Below are 17,967 nucleotides of genomic sequence, written 5' to 3'. Positions count from 1 at the left end.
TAATATGGTTTTTATCTAGGTTTAATATGATATTAACTTCACATATTTTAAAGTCCATTCTCAGATTTCCAAAATTAAATGCTATTATTTATTCACAGTGTTTTATGAAGCAGTTTATGCACTATTTCTCCCCAAGTGGCTTTTTGATTATTACACAATACTATGTTGCATATTTGAAACTGTTGCTATAAATGGAACTCTCCTTTTGTTTAAAAGCATATAAAATTAAGTTGAGGATTTGATCTGACCAATGGGTTGAAGATTCCCTTCAACATGGTGAAAGAGGTGGGGCTAAATCTAAGATCATTTTTTAATGGTGTCTAAGTTTTCCTATTATTTTTCATTTTGTCCCCAAATAATGGTGGAAGGAGAAGAATTGTGGTATGGGCAGCAGGAAGTAAAGTGTTTGGGTTAATTAATCCTTCTGGATGGGTTCTAGTTAGTTTGAGGTTTCAAAGAAACACCCTAAAATGAGCATCATTATGTATATCTCTTCATCATTCTTGTCCTCAGAGAGCTAACTGCCTAAAGCAGAGCTGTCCACTAGGGTAGCCACCAGCTCCTTGTACCTATTGAGTACTTCAAATGTCACTAGTGATGTGCTGTAAGTGTAAAATATATACTGATTTTGAAAAGTTAGTGTAAATAAAGAATGTAAAATATTATTAATAATTTTATATTGATTATATGTTTTCTTTTATTATAGTAATATTTTAGATATATTGGGATAGATAAAATGTCATTAAGATTAATGTCACCTGTTTCTTTTCACTTTTTTAATGTAGCTTCTAGCAAATTTTTAATTGCATATGGGGCTTACATTATAATTTCATTGGACATCACTGGTCTAGAGTCAGTAGGTATGTGTATGCTTATGCTTACTTAAAGATACTACCCTGATTTTTGTAATGTAAAAAGATGAAATTAAATAAACTACAGTTATGTCTTCCCTTATCATCTTGTTTCTTCTTATAATAAACTTTGATGAATAGTATAATCTAATCATACTCCATTGTAATGGGTTACCTTCTCTCTGATTTTTCTATCTACCTGCTTATAAGAGAATGCAGTTCCTTCACTATGCCCTTGACATTTTAACATAAGTTAAAGACAATAGGATTCTTGTATTTTGGAATACTAGAACTTAATTAAGAACTGATATGAATCTAGAAGAGAGTTAGTTTGAAGGTCTAAGTTTCTAATTTTGCCTTATAAGTATATTTTAATAGAAGTTCCCTAGCTCAAAATAAAATTTGCTTCAGCGTTTCTTTCATTTTTTCCCAATTACCCTGAAAAAGCAGTTCCCACCTCCTTAGTTCTCTTTAGGTAGAGGTGAGGGTCAGCATCTTTCAGTTCTGTCTTGTTGCAACAGCCTGAGTATTTCGAATAGTTCATTGCTTAATGCTTATTCTTCAAAAACCAAAACAATTAAATTACTCCTAAAACCTTTTTAATCTTGGCTTTTGTTGCAATTTTTAGGAAAATCATATCACAGATGATATTGGAATATTGACTTGGAAGGAGCAGACTTTTCTCTCCCATGGTGCCTTATTAGCAAAGAGCTGCCAAGCTGCAATGGAATTAGCAAAGCATGATGCTGAGGTTCAGGATATGGCATTTCAGTATGGGAAGCACATGGCCATGAGTCATAAGGTATTTGCATACCCTTTCTATTTTTTCTGTATTTAAATAGCTAAAATGATACACAAGAAACCTTTTACCATTTAATAAACTGCTTTTATATCTCAAAAACTGTTTATTGAGTACATAAAATTGATCATTCGTGGTGGTTATTACATAATATAAACAGTATGATTGGTGTGTACTGCATAATTTTGATAGAAAGCTACAGCTTACTTAAACCATATTTGTGATGTTTGTCTCTTCTTACAACCTGAAAGGGTTCTTGAAAGAACTCTTACAAATTATTAAATAACCTGTAATGTTGCCAGTCACAAAATGGAAGAATATTTGCATTTTTGTTACAGTTCCCTTGTAGTTCCTATGTAAAACAAACTGTGGAAAGTTAATGAAATTTAGAAATATATGGAGCAAAACTGAAAGCTTTAATTCCAATAACTGATTCTTTTGAATGGGCATAATGAAATATAAAATATCTCAAGATTAGCTGTTATTTTGTTACCTCCATGTATATGTAATTTTAAATTCCCTTTAGTACATATTTCTTAGATGTCACTTAAATAGCTCATAAGAATGGGGAAATATATACAAAAATATGTAATATCTGCAGTTGAGTTTTTATGTACTTTATTAAATCTTTGATTAATTTATTATTTGATTATATTTATTAAATAAATAAAATTTCTGATCCTTACCTTTTAAAAAGCAAACTAAAGGCTGCTGCCAAATAAAAAAGGAATATGTTAGGGGAAAACTATTTTTAAAGTATTTTTAAGATTATTGTTAATCATATGAGCTGTTCTTTTGCTTATTAAAGTACATCTAAAAACTGAGTTCCTTAAGCTTAATTTTTCACTGTAGTAACTGGTGCTTTCTGAATATGACCAAAACATGCCAATGTATATGCATTTCACTGATTTAACTCTTTTCACTACTCCTTCTAGATAAATTCTGATCTCCAGCCTTTTATTAAGGAAAAGACCAGTGACTCCTTGACTTTTAATCTAAACTCAGCTCCTATAGTCTTACATCAAGAGTTTCTTGGAAGAGATTTGTGGATTAAGCAGATCGGAGAGGTAAAATGAAATTACTCTTATTTTAGGTACCAATAGTATTTGGTTGATTTTAAAACATAGCTCATATTTTATGATGATCTAAGACTAATCAGCCATATGGAGCATATAGATCAGTCATATAAGAGCTTATTCATATAACAGGTAAAATTCTTAATTTATAATATACATTTTTGAGAGGTAAATGTTAGTTAAAAGTTAGAGACTGCAGTACTGTGTTTTCTTATTATCTGAATTCATAGAATACTGCAATACAAAATCTGTGCCTGTGGTGAATACTAATTAACTCAGATGATTGTTTTTTTCTAAAGGCTTTCAAAAATTGGGCTATGGTAATAGCACCACCCTTTAACTGATGGCAATTTCCTGTATGTAGACTCTAGCACAAGCTGCAGAATTCCAGGAGCTCTGCCTGTCACTTCATTGGGTTATTTTAAAACAAACTTGGATCCTGAATACTCAAGTTCTGAGGCATTATCAAAGGAAAAAAAAAAAAAAAGTATGGTTAAGTAGGAGGGGTAAAGGGACTTGGGTGAATTTTCTACTTTTTTGTTGGGGAGGGAAGGTATGGAAGATGAGAGGAAGCTTTTTTGGGTTTTTCTTAAATCCAGAAACCTTTTTGTTTTTTTTTAAATCCAGGTACAAAAAGTTCTTGCCTTTTAATCCAAAACTTCATGGAATTTATTTAACTTGATGGTTCTAATTGATTGGGTTAATCTGAGACTGGACATGGGAAAGCAGGCACAGCTGAGGTGGAGGTAGATGGCGCACTTCAAGTAGAGAGCGCCTAAGGTATCTGCTTTTGGAAAGATAAGATTTTCCCTCTCCAACCACTCCTCCCTAATAGATCTCAAAATACTTACAGCCAGCTTAAAATATTCACCAGGTAGAAAATGAGAGGATTCCTTTCTGGGGAAACTGTCAAACCCAGAGGAAAAGCCCTGCAGATGTGGACTTTGGGGCTCCCTCAGTAAACATGCCATAACCCTGGCCAGCTGCCTTACAGTGAGGTCCACCAGTTGACAAGCCTCAGAGTATCCAAGGGCACAGAATATCCAACTGAAGTAGAATAGCTAATAAAGGACCACTGGACATTTGAGAGCAGCCTCTGCCATTAAAGAACAAGTCAAAAGCAAACTGATAAAAAAAAAAAAAAAAAAAAAAAAAAGGAGGGAACTTAGAGGAAACAGAGGCAGTGCAAGGGGGAAAAAAGACATTTCCAAATGTACTACAATCAGTATATTCAGTGAGATAAGATATTAAATCCTTGAAATAAGAACAGGTGATATGTAAAAAAGGACAATTCAAGAATAAGAAATCAGAATTATACAGTATAAAAATATGAAAGCAGAATTTTTAAAAAAAGAAGGGGCTTCCCTGGTGGTGCAGGCGTTAAGAATCCGCTTGCCAATGCAGGGGATACAGATTTGAGCCCTGGACCGGGAAGATCCCACATGCTGCGGAGCAACAAAGCCCGTGCGCCACAACTGCTAAGCCTGTGCTCTAGAGCCCGTGTGCCACAACTACTGAAGCCCAGGCACCTAGAACCCATGCTCCACAACAAGAGAAGCCACCACAGTGAGAAGCCCATGCACCACAACAAAGAGTAGCCCCCCACTCACTGCAACTAGAGAAAGCCCTCGCGCAGCAATGAAGATCCGACACAGCAAAAAATAAAATAAATAAATTTATTTTTTTTTTAAATCAGAAGAAGAATGGAAGATATTTTAAAAATCTCCCAGAAAATTGACTAAAAAGACAATAGAAAATAGAAAAGATAAGAAAATTAGAGGACCAATTTGAGAGCTCTTATATCTATTATGAGTCCCAGAAAGAGACTTAATGAAAGTGGAGGTGAAAAATTAATAAAGAATTAAAAGAAAAGAAAAATTCTAAGAAATGAAGGACCTGAAGGTGTCTCCAGATTGAAATGGCACTCTAAATTGTGAATTTTAAAAGATCCTCACCAAGTGACATCATTATCAAATTTTGAAACAATGGGGATAAAGAAGAGATCTTAATACTTCCAGAAAGAAAAACCTACGTACAGAGGATCAAGAATCAGAATTGTCTTAGTAGTGACATTGAAAGCTTCAAGACAATGAAGTAATAACTTCAACATTCAAAGAGAAATTGTTTCCAACTTAGAATTTTATGCCAGTCATACTATCAAGTGTGATGTTAAAGACAATTAAAGCATAAATAAAGTCTCACAAAACTTACCTCCTAAGCATCTTTTTTTAGGTAGCTGGTGATGTATTCTATCAAGGGAATAACCAAGAAAGAGAAAGATGTGGAATTTAGGAACTAGGGTATCAGACATAGGTGTGAGAGAATGGGAATTCCCAGGACAATGTGAAGGGAAGAATAATAAACAACAACAAGAATGCCAACAATAAAAGCACTTACTTTGTGCCAACCACTGTTGTAATGAGAAACCTGAAGCAGAGAGAGATTAACTTGAGCACAGTCATACAGCACTGGTAAGTGGTGGAGCCAGGATGCAAACGCAGGCAGCCTGGCTACAGGGCCCACATCTGTAAGTACAATAACATGGTACACTGTCTCTCACCATGCAAGTCCTAGGCTGATGGCTATGCATCCAGGCTCGATTGGGACAAGAAGACAGAGATCTCCAGAAGTAATATCTCCAAGGAAACAATGGAACTGATGATCCCCTAATGTACTTGGCCATATTGAGAATTTAGGGACAAATTAATAATAGGAACATAGAAAACTAAGGGTACCAGTTACCACTGCTGCATAACAAATTACCCCAAAACTTAGTGCTTAAAATAACCATTTTATTATGTTCATGGATTCTGTGGGTCAGGAATTTGGACAATGCACAGAAGTGATGACTGCTCCATGATGTCTGGGGCCTCAGCTGGAAAGACCCAGAGGCTAAAGGTGATTCAGTGATGCTGGGGACTGGAATCATCTGGAGTCTCCACTCACACCTGGCACCTAGGCTGGGCTGTCAAGAAAACCAGGCTTCTTACCAACCAGAGTATTCACACATGGCTCCTCCACTTGGCTTGGCTTCCTCACAGCATGGCAGCCTCAGAGTAGTCAGACTTCTTTCTTGCCAACTCAGATCTCCAAACACAAGTGTTTCTTCCAGCAAACAAGGCAGAGGCTGCATCTTCTTTTATGACCAGCCTCTGAAATCACCCGCCATTTTCATGATCTCCTATCAAAATAGTCACAAGCCCACCCAGAATCAAGGGGAGGGGCTGTATACCTCACCTATCATTGGGAACAATTTCAAAGAATTTGGGGCCCACTTTTTTAAACAGCCACATTAAACATATGATATGAAATGAGGTACTTCTTAGCTGTAGTGAATAAATTTTTAATGTATAAGAAAGAAAATGTAATCATAATACTTTACATGGCTTAGAGGATAATATTTATATAGCATAAAAATGTAAATACCAAATACTGATTTAAACCAAAAAGTATAATCACTGGGGAGAGGGTAGGGGAAAGGAATGTTTTTCGTCATGTAAGAAATGTAATTATTCCTTTTATCATAGGATCAATAGATAATGTCTTAAAATTTAAAAATCAAGAAAACAGTATTTGAAGGTGAACAGAAGAAACAGCTAAAGAGAGGGAAATGAGACAAAGTCTGGAGAGTGCTAGGATATTTTGTTAGAAGTCTTGTGTTATTAGACTCTTTAAATACTATACATATATATATATATATATTTTTAAACCTTTGGTTTAAAAGTTTATATACTTTGCTATAGTAATTGCACCTCTAGTAATGTATCCCAAGAAAAGTATCAGAGATGTGGGCAAAGATTTACATATTAAAATATGTAGTAAAATACTAATTGTAAAAGGAAGAAAATGAAAATTGATCCATTTGAAAATAGAAAAAAGTTAAATGAAGTATAGTACAATAAAATATTACACAACTATTGAATATTGTATTACGAGCGTTGTATTTGTGTGTTTTTTGACAGCTGAACCAAAAATGTATATACAGATGGTGTTAGTAGCTCTAATTGGGTTACATTAGAATACATTGCAGATATACATTTTGGTTGAAAAGATCCAGCTAAATATGTTAAATGAAAGCTATCAAGTCTCCGTTGGCTATTCACATATATGTGTGTGTGTGTGTGTGTGTGTGTGTGTGTGTGTGTATGAGCAGCATAGATATGAATTTTAAAGAAGCTTCACAGAAAAGGAACATATTTAACTCTTAGTGTCTTTGCAAGCATGCAAAGTTGTAAATATAGACTACATGAGAATCCAGGATTTCCTAAACAACTGGTGAAATATTCCCAAATCTTTATCTTCAACTTGATTTTCAGTTCAAAGGGATATCCTTTCCAAATAGCCTATGCCTTAGGCATTATCTCAAGTAAATTAAATAGATCTTGTCCAGAGGTCAGTAAACTCTGCCAAGATGACACCCATAAGCAGATGAGGTTACATCTTCCAACCTAGGTCCCCTATGATCATCTCTAAATCCTCATCCTCCAGGAAGAACTGGCAGTTTATTGCCCACCTCAAGGCCCCACCAGACTGCTGTGATTTGCTCCATGGACTTCAGGCCCTTCTCCTTATATCTACATATCTGAGTCATGAACAGGGTCACAGAAGAAGAGAAGGTGAATTCGTCTGAAGCAAATAAGAAATTTAAGAAATCAGTTTCTGTCATGCAGGGGGCAACATTTTTCAGATTAAAGATTCCTTACTTGAGTTTATTTTAATTTTCTAAATTTTATTCATGTTTATATAAAACTCTCTATAATAATGATCTTGTTCTGTGAACACCGCCTAGTCAGAGTTAGGGAACACAATTTGCATAACACTTGAGAGGGACATTCTATCCTGAATCTCAAGGAGGCTGCTTATTAATCCTGAAATTAGTTCTAGTGCTCTCTTTCCAAAAATATTTGTTAAGCAATGTCTCCATACTAAATTCTACAGATCCCTCCCTACCTTAATTTTAAATTTAAATTTGTAGCTGCTGAAAAATAATGATCATGTAAAAATACTGATAGTGAATGGGTGGTTCACCCTAGGGAGGTGAAGTCATTACTCAGCTATCATTTTCATTCCTAATAAAAGAAGGTAGAATCCTTCAGAGAACCACAGAGCTCTGACTCTCTCAGGGAGTCCAGGGGCTATTGCAGGTCAGCAAACCTTATTTATTTTATTTTTTATTTTTGCGGTATGCAGGCCTCTCACTGTTGTGGCCTCTCCCGTTGCGGAGCACAGGCTTCGGATGCGCAGGCTCAGCGGCCATGGCTCACGGGCCCAGCCGCTCCGCGGCGGCATGTGGGATCTTCCCGGACCGGGGCACGAACCCATGTCCCCTGCATCGGCAGGCGGACTCTTAACCACTGCACCACCAGGGACGCCCAGCAAACTTTATTTTTAATGATCTTTCTAGTTTTCTGCTGCCATTATAAGTCACCTGAAGAAATAAGAATTATGATTATTTTTTTTCTTGGCTATTTCTGAAAGTACTGAAATGTCACTTAGGCTTGTGACATTCTGACACTGTCATAACCATCTATAAAATACCTTAAGTGAACTCCATATTACCAGTGCTAAACTATAACTCAGTTATCCCTAGATATCCTACTTTTACTTCTTATTCAAAAAGTGAAACAAAAATTGCTAGGCAAGGCTGATGTGCACGAATATAACACATATATATTCTTAAACAAAAGAGAAAGTGCACATTCAGAGAGTCCTCATTAATGCCACATGATACTTTTCTAATTATTTAAGTTATTTTGAGTTGTTTCAAAAGGAATAATACTGACAACATCCTCTACCATAGAGGGTGTAGAGTGTGGGCATTTGAAAGGACTCTATATGAGACCACAAAGACTATGAAATGGCTCTAAATATCTCCTAAGTTAAAATATTTCTTAAGGTTTTCTGAGCACTTAAGGAAACAAAGCGCTTGACTGCAGGAGATACAGCAGTAAATTGCCTGATGGTTGTCTTGGCCTTGTTAAGAGAAGTGCACAAATATAAGGAATACTGTAATTGATGTCAGTGGGGCAGCTCAGAGGAAAGAGTTTGAATCCAGTTGGAAAAGTCAAGAAAGGGTTTGTGAAGTAAGTGATATGTGAGATAATCCTTGAAGAATATCTTGACAATAAAGATGGGAATAAGGGCTTCCTACACAACAGAAACCATGAAAAAGGGCTGCAGATGGGCAAGCATGCAGTGTATTCAAAGAAAAAAGAAGTATTATAATTTGGATGGAAGGTGAAAAACATGGGACAGTATAGGGATAGATGAAGAATTGCCAAAATAGTACATAATGACTATACTTAAAGACTTTGGTTCAAACAAAAACATGTATAGCAGTATTTACAAAAGCCAAAAAGTGGAAACGACCCAGTGTCCATCAAATGAATGGATAAACAAGATATGGTATATCCCTGCAATGGATTATTATCCAGCCATAAAAAGGAATGAAGTATTGATACATGTTACAACATGACAAAAATGTTCTGGAACTAGATGGTGGTGATGGTTGCACAACATTGTGAATGTATTAGATGTCACTGAGTAACATAAATTCACATTTATGTTATGTAAATTTTACCTCAATTTTTAAAAAAAAGGATTTGGGGATGTTTGTCTTTAGAAAATGAACTTGACTCAGAAGTCATGGGGCAGAAATTGAAGTTTCTGAGCCAGGTATTGGCAGGATTTGAAATGTGTTTTAGAGAAGTATATCTAACTACGTTATATAGAATCAGAAGAACAAGGAGATACTATAGAAAAGGAGATCAGTCAGGAGGTTGTGGGGAATCTGTTGATAAGTGCAGGGAAAAAGTCCTAATCAGAGTATTGGCCATAAGAATGGGAAGGTAAGGAGGTTAGGTATAAAATTCACTTCAGAGAGAAAATATAGAGGACCTGAAAACTGATACGATAGGGAGAACCTGGCAGATGTCTACTGGGGAGGGGTGGTCAAAGGCCAACACGAGGATTTTGAACTTGGATAACAGAAAGAATTGTGCCATAAATAAAAACAGGAAAAAATAGAAATAAATAAATAAAATAAAAACAGGAAAGTGAAGTGGGAACGTTGGTATAAGTTTGGTTTTTGACATGGTGGCTTGAGATACACTGTCAGGGTTGGTGGACATCACCTTGGGACCTAGCCAGGAGGAAACAGTTCAGTTCTCCTGTCAGCCTCATTTCCTTGCTCATGGCTTTCTGAGATCTGGATAGATTTTTTTTTTCTTAGTCAAACTGTAATTTTATATTTCAAGTCTCTTCTGGATTCCAAGAGTGCATAGTAAGGAAAATGCGATAACAAGACTTCCACTTGAGGGAAAAAAACGGGGCTGGAGGAATCAGACTCCCTGACTTCAGACTATACTACAAAGCTACAGTAATCAAGACAATATGGTACTGGCACAAAAACAGAAATATACATCAATGGAACAGGATAGAAAACCCAGAGGTAAGCCCACGGACCTTTGGTCACCTTATTTTTGATAAAGGAGGCAAGAATATACAATGGAGAAAAGACAACCTCTTCAATAAGTGGTGCTGGGAAAACTGGACAGCTACATGTAAAAGAATGAAATCAGAACACTCCCTAACACCATACACAAAAATAAACTCAAAATGGATTAGAGACCTAAATGTAAGACTGGACACTATAAAACTCTTAGAGGAAAACATAAGAAGAACACTCTTTGACATAAATCACAGCAAGATCTTTTTTGATCCACCTCCTAGAGTAATGTAAATAAAAATAAACAAATGGGACCTAATGAAACTTCAAAGCTTTTGCACAGCAAAGGAAACCATAAACAAGATGAAAAGACAACCCTCAGAATGGGAGAAAATATTTGCAAACGAATCAATGGACAAAGGATTAATCTCCAAAATATATAAACAGCACATGCAGCTCAATATCAAAAAAACAAATAACCCAGTCCAAAAATGGGCAGAAGATCTAAATAGACATTTCTCCAAAGAAGACATACAGATGGCCAAGAAACACATGAAAAGCTGCTCAACATCACTAATTATTAGAAAAATGCAAATCAAAACTACAATGAGGTATCACATCACACCAGTTAGAATGGGCATCATCAAAAAATCTACAAACAACAAATGCTGGAGAGGGTGTAGAGAAAAGGGAACCCTCTTGCACTGTTGGTGGGAATGTAAATTGATACAGCCACTATGGAGAACAGTATTGAGGTTCCTTAAAAAACTAAAAATAGAATTACCATATGACCCAGCAGTCCCCACTACTGGGCATATACCCAGAGAAAACCGTAATTCAAAATGACACATGAACCCCAATGTTCATTGCAGCACTATTTACAATAGCCAAGTCATGGAAGCAACCTAAATGCCCATCAACAGACAAATTGATAAAGATATCATACGTATATACAATGGAATATTACTCAGCCATAAAAAGGAACAAAATTGGGTCATTTGTAGAGACGTGGATGGATCTAGAGAGTGTCATACAGAGTGAAGTAAGTTCAGAAAGAGAAATACAAATATCGTATATTAACGCATATATGTGGAACCTAGAAGAATGGTACAGATGAACTGGTTTGCAGGGCAGAAATAGAGACACAGATGTAGAGAACAAATGTATGGACACCAAGGGGGGAAAGTGGTGGGGGAGGGTAGTGGTGGTGGGATGAATTGGGAGATTGAGATTGACATATATACACTAATGTGTATAAAATAGATAACTAATAAGAACCTGATGTATAAAAAAATAATAAAATTCAAAAAAAAAAAGAAAAGTGATAACAGGACTTCTGAACAGAGAGAGATTTATCATGTAAATAATAAAAGCCCCTCCCCTTTTTTTAATGGGTTACCATAGCCTTCTGTATCTGTCTATTTCTTCCTCTTCTCACATCAAACCAAAGGAAGAGAATATGAGAAAGTTAATTCCATGGAGATTGAAATTTGCCTCCAAAAATTAGCTTTCCCTGGTGAAGGAGATGGTAAAATCAGGTACTCAAGCATTCCAGTTCTGAAGGGTGTTCACTTCCTTGCAGATGCCTTCTGTACTCTCTTATTAGTAGTTAAGAATGGTCAAGATAGCAAAGAAAAGGCTTGCCCTGTTCCTTTATATTCTGACACCTTTCCAGCTCCGTAACTGGAGAGCCCAGCAAGGATTGCTTCTCCTCCCAAACCAAACTCAGCTAGCTGGCTGCTTCAACTTGGGGGCTAGCAGATCTAGTAGATATCTGATTTGTGACCTTTTAAAATCCTCGTACACTATACCCAAACAATTCTGGGATGTGTCCTTTCTCCCTTCCTGTGTCCACCAACAAATCTTACATATATATACTAAACTCCACCTCTTAATACCAATGCAAATGCAAAGAGTTTGTTTTCAGTAAGACCTGTTTTCTCTAACGGAATTGATAATATTTCTTCCAGTACCAAGGCAGACCTTTAAAATATCATTATTTTTTTAAATATCATTATTTTTGTAGGCACCAATATAATATTTTACTCAAACAAGAATCATTAGTGAATAATTGGTTAAAACAATTAGATGAATGGTTAGTAGGGAACTGAATATTCACAGGGACTCAAAGCACCCAACAGATACTTATTGAAGACAAAGGGAGGAAGTGAACAAACTTAGTCTCACCAATAACGAGACAGCTGATATTATATGACTCCTGATGTAATGGAGAAGTGTACAGCATCATCTATGTAGGAGTCTTTTCAAAAATATTTTAACCTGAATTTAATCATGTGAAAACAATTAGACAAGTCCAGGAGAAGGGACATGCTGTGGGGCAACTGACATGGATTCTTTTAAAAAATGCCATATTATAAAAGAAAAGGTGGTGGTGTGGAGAATGTTGTAGATTAGAAGAGATTATTAAAAAGCCGTGACATCCAAAAGCAATGTGTGATTTTTAATGTGATCTTGGATTGGGATAAACATAGCTCTAAAGAATGCTACTGGTTGGACCAGAAATTTTGAATACAGACATTATCTTAAATTCTATAGTAAATGTTAAACTTGTTGGATGTGGTCATGGGTTTGTAGTTATGTAGGAGAACACTGTTGTTCTTAGGAGATAAATGCTGACATATTTAGGGATGACATATCATTATGTCTATAATTTACTCTCATATAGTCAGCAAATGATCATCTAAAGAGAAAGCAAAGATGACAAAATATTAGCAACTAATCTAGTTGGAGGGCAAATGGGTGTTCATTATGTTCTTTCAACTAGAAAATTGGAAAGAAAGATAGTTTTTCTTGAAGGTTGAAGAAGAGAATCTTATTTTTGAAATTGTTATTCTAAAATATAACTGGTAGCATTGGGGAAGAATACCATGATAAGAGAGATGATCAGTCTCTAGCAATTTCTGCACTCCCTGCTGTGGAATATTAGTTTTCTGCTTTTAGAAAAAGGTTTTTCCATATCCAGTTTTCAAGTCCAGATAACAGTAGTTAGAAATTGGAAGCAGTTCATTTATGTCATCCAATCCTTCTTTGTTACCTGACTTATAAAAAAGCATTTGTTTCTTAAAGTAAAAGACCACATTGTACATCCATTACTTACCAACAGAGAATCTAACTGCCTTTGGTCTGCAGAGACTGGTATATAAACCTTTGGAATCAATCCCTCTGCATCCTCTCAATCAGAGCACTGGCTTTGTTTGCTTTGGTGTAGAATATTGTTTTACAGCGCTCACTGTAGCTGTCAGAGGAGGCCTTCAGTGGCACACTAGCTTGTCTATTTTCACATTTTTTTAAGATAAAACAAGGTTCAAACCACACATTCTCTGTGAACTGCTAAAGACTGGGAAAAATTACTTTCTTTTCTCATGACCTGGATTGACAAGAAGCACACCTACAGAAGGCAAAAGATGAGTGAATCCCTTTTAAAGACCCAAGTAATGAAGCCCTCAGGGAATTGCCGTGTGTGGCAGAATTTACAGTGGTTTCTGGAGATGAACAGTGTGGCAGGAAGAGGTTCAGGACTGCCGGCTATTGAAATACAAGTCTGCATTTATTTTATATCAGCCTATTTGGGGCCCCAGTGAGAAAGTTATTCTAATATCTTGCTCTGCTAGAAATACACATGGTAAGTGGTAGATGTCAGAGAAAGAGGGTAAAGTTACAGCAGTCCGTTCTCCTTGAGACTTATGGAGTTTATATAGTTGTTCTCTTTGAAGTAAACACTGATGCATACAGAGCATAAATTAAAAAGGATGTTAGACATAGTCCACACCAGTGATCCTCAGATGACTCAGAATTCAGGGCTAGAGTATTAAGAATCTGCATTTTTAATAGGCTACCCAGGTGATTTTGATACAGCCAGCCCAGCATTTGGGGATGCCTTTTCTGACCCAGTACTCTTACTTTACAGATAAGAAAATGAAGACTCACGTAAAAATTTAAAATTACTTGAGGTATTAACCTATTATGGGCTAGAAACCATATTTTCTGGCTCCCAGCATATCCATTTCCTAGGAGGTCACAGTGCCTCTTAGAGTGGTCATAGTTAAGAGCTTAGGCTACCTGTTTCCCTCCGTAGCAGGGCCTACTTACCACCTGAGGCTTGGGGGAGTACATTTGAAAGCTGAGGTCTCCTGACCTCCATTCAGGCTCTTTTCTCTTCAATACACTGATAACAAGGTTGAGGCACTCAATTACTCTAAACCGCTGCATCTGTGAGAAGGCTGGTAGATTATTCTTCTGTTCTAGCCTTTTGTTGTTTGAGTTTCATGAATTCTTTTACTTTATTTTCTATAGATTCCCTTCTTCAATCTACTTCTAAATAGAAGTTGAGTAATAAAGTCAAAATATGGTACTGTTCAATGCGAGTAAAAATTATTTGTAAGACACCAGATAGTGGCTCCACATTAACTGCATACTGACTGAATCTAAACACCCAGCTTTCTTAGAACTAGGAGAGAGTAATAGGAACTTTGCTTTGTACGTTACCTGAAGAAATAGTACATAACCAACACTTATTAAGAAAAAGCATGTATCCATTTATTCATTCATTCACCAGATATTGACCATCTACTATGTACTAGCACTGATCTAGACATGGAATACTGTTATGATCAGGAGAGAAAATGTCCATACTCTCAAGGAGCTTAAGTTCTAGAGGGAGATTGTATGTGAAAACAAGACTATGCAACCCCCAGAGGAAGATTTGTATTTGTTCTGCTCCTGACTGTGTCTCCAGTGCCTGAGCAATACCTAACACATAGTAGGTGGTCAATGGACAATTACTGAGTGAATGAGCACCATCAGATGAAATAGAAACTCTAGCCCCTCCCAAATTAACTTTTTTTTTTTTTTTTTTTTTTTTTTTTTGTGGTACGCGGGCCTCTCACTGTTGTGGCCTCTCCCGTTGTGGAGCGCAGGCTCCGGATGCGCAGGCTCAGCGGCCGTGGCTCACGGGCCCAGCCGCTCTGCGGCATGTGGGATCTTCCCGGACCGGGGCACGAACCCGCGTCCCCTGCATCAGCAGGCGGACTCTCAACCACTGCGCCACCAGGGAAGCCCCCAAATTAACTTTTTTACAGAAAGAAATAGAATTTGGTAATGTTCAGTGAGAAATATTACTTATGTAGGGGATTAAATCCTTTACATTTGTTTCTTATTTGCTGTATTTTATAAACTCTAAAAGCTTTTTGTGAAAAAACTTTGATATCAGAGTGTGTACTTTCAGGCTTGCGTCTGGCATACATAGATACTAACTCACATAGCAGCTGGAAATATATACCTATAAAGATCTAAATATTTATAGTATTTTGTTTTATAAAATAAATGATACTTTTATGTACAAGCTAAAGCAGTCAAGGATGAAATGGTTTCACAGGACTGGAATGTTTGTTGTGATAAAATAAAAAGAACATTCAGGTGAGCAGCGTACCAACAGTTACAGCCTGTTCAGGTGGTAATGGCTGTGGTGATCATGCTGTCATTTTATGCAGGCTTCTAGTCTCAACTTTCAAAACATTTAAGAGCTGATGTTGAGCAAATAGGGATTTACGTACATGGCGTTTCTTTGCCATCATCCCCGGCAAAGTATATCTCCACTGGGTGAAAGGGGGTGGCCAAGCTAGTAATACAAAATAAAGTGAGAAGGTTTGAAAATAGCTTGTGATTCTGTACAAATATTGAATCACTATATTGTACACTTGAAACTAAAATAATATTGTAAATCGACTATACTTCAATTTTTTAAAAAAGGAAAATAGCTTGTAACTGATTAAGCACAAGTACTTCAAAATAATAGAATTCTCTAAGATGATTAGTTTATAAACAAGGTATGTGATGAGACTACTTTAGATGTCCTTATCTGTAAACAGCATTATAGTTACTGTTACTACCTGAAAAAACTGGATTTTTTTTTTTCCTGAGACAATTGGGAAAATGGCTCAATACGTCCAAAAGGAAAAGTCCACCTACATCATTGTAAATTATGGTTTCTCTGCACTTTACACTTCAACCTCAAGATAATGAAAGGTACTCAACTTTCTAACTTTCAACAGATACCACTTTCAACACTTCTACCATGTCCTTTGTGTTAAACACTGTAAGGTGAGGATGTTGAAAGTGCAAGAATGAAGAGGAGGTGGTTAGAACAGAAACAAGACTGAAAGTAGTGAGGAAATGGCAGATGTGTTTCAGGAATGAGTTGTTTAAACAGTAGGAATAATTCCCAGGGGTCCCAGTTTGTGCATCATTGGAAAAGTGCTGTGCCTGAGCAACCCATGCTGATCAGCAAGAGACAGGAAAAGACCGAACAATTGAAAAGGTGGAAAACTGGTGACCACAGGATCAGCCTCTATGTCAGATATCCCTTAACCTAAAATGTATTCGAGAGACAGCTGAGAGTTTGAGAACTTAAAGACTAAGCATATTGTGAAATGCTGCTGCTGAAATTTTGGTCACAAGCCATGGATTATTCATGAGATCAAGGCCAGTTCATATTTGCACAATATGAAAGTGAATGGCTAGGTCGTGAGTGCACTATGCAGACGTGCTCAGGGGCTCCACACTGCTCCTGCAGAAGTTATAGTGTGGGGAGAGAGATTTCAGTGTAAACAAAGCTGTTTTATCTTGGGAAAAGATGTCCATAGACAAACAAGTAAATATGAAATATCTGAGCAGAGAGAAGAATGAGCCTGTTTTTTTTTTTTTTTTTTCGGTATGCGGGCCTCACACTGTTGTGGCCTCTCCCGTTGCGGAGCACAGGTTCCGGAAGCACAGGCTCAGTGGCCATGGCTCATGGGCCCAGCCGCTCCGCGGCATGTGGGATCTTCCCTGACCGGGGCACGAACCCGTGTCCCCTGCATTGGCAGGCGGATTCTCAACCACTGCGCCACCAGGGAAGCCCGAGCCTGGTTTTAAAATACCTGCAAGAACCGATTCTCATTCCTGTTGGTATATTGCATCTCAGGACTAATTAAAACCCTTCCTAGTTCACTGAAACTCCTAGATCCCAAAAACATCTTTAAAGAGCAGATTGAAAACCACGAATTCTTTTTTATAGTATATAGGTTGCAGAGGCCTTTTGTTTCATTGAAAGTGTGCAAGTCAGTTTTAACTGAGTCGTTTGTGATAGTGCCAACAGCTATACATGAGCAGTGTCTTATTAGAAGTTGCTTTTTATGCAAACAAGAAAAACAAAATGCAGGTGTCTTTGGATAAAGTTTTAAAAGATTATAAAGAAGCAAGAAGAGTCAGGACTAATGTTATAAAGATCTCATTTTCTCTCATGAAAGTAATCTGCCCACATTTCTTATCTGTATAGTGTCATTTTGGACTCAGGAACAAGATGGACTCAAGACCTAACCTATTCATAAGTTGAAGGGCTCTTGCTCTGTGCAGAGGTGGCAGGAGAAGTTTTGTTCTGAAGTCCACAAAAAATGAGCTTACCTACCAGCAAATACTAACACATTGGTTGTCTGTATTATGTTCAGATTTGATACATAACACTTTTGAGTATATGTTTTCATTTTAAGTTGTTCTTTAATAACTAAAAATAATTTAAAATAAAATTTGACCTCATACAGGATGTCTCCTACCTCCAGCTTTCTTCCCTCTCCTCATCCCTGGTGACAGTGGGATGGAGGTGTGTGTCTTTGGGCATGATACAACATATTAAAAATTATTCCAAAGGAAGTGGAAAACTTGACCCCATAGATTACTGATTGTAGCGAAGGAAATATGTCATTACACTTGAACCATCTGAAGTCACCACTTTAACCA

General features: G+C 36.8%; 1 protein-coding gene across 6 annotated transcripts in view; it reads left to right on the top strand.

Annotated features, from left to right (window-relative positions):
• The window catches only part of PDSS2 (decaprenyl diphosphate synthase subunit 2), a 263,251-nt gene that overhangs the window by 207,792 nt on the left and 37,492 nt on the right, over positions 1 to 17,967 (top strand). For all 6 annotated transcript variants that reach the window (XM_067011560.1, XM_067011559.1, XM_059083060.2 and 3 more), the window contains exons 5-6: positions 1,480 to 1,653; positions 2,586 to 2,717. In XM_067011560.1, coding sequence (XP_066867661.1) covers positions 1,480 to 1,653; positions 2,586 to 2,717 — 306 coding nt within the window. The remainder of the gene's footprint in view (positions 1 to 1,479; positions 1,654 to 2,585; positions 2,718 to 17,967) is intronic.

The sequence above is a fragment of the Kogia breviceps genome, chromosome 13, assembly GCF_026419965.1.
Source record: "Kogia breviceps isolate mKogBre1 chromosome 13, mKogBre1 haplotype 1, whole genome shotgun sequence".
Lineage (NCBI taxonomy): Eukaryota > Metazoa > Chordata > Mammalia > Artiodactyla > Physeteridae > Kogia > Kogia breviceps.
Note: the sequence above shows the minus strand (reverse complement) of the source record. Positions and strands in the feature narration are given on the sequence as shown.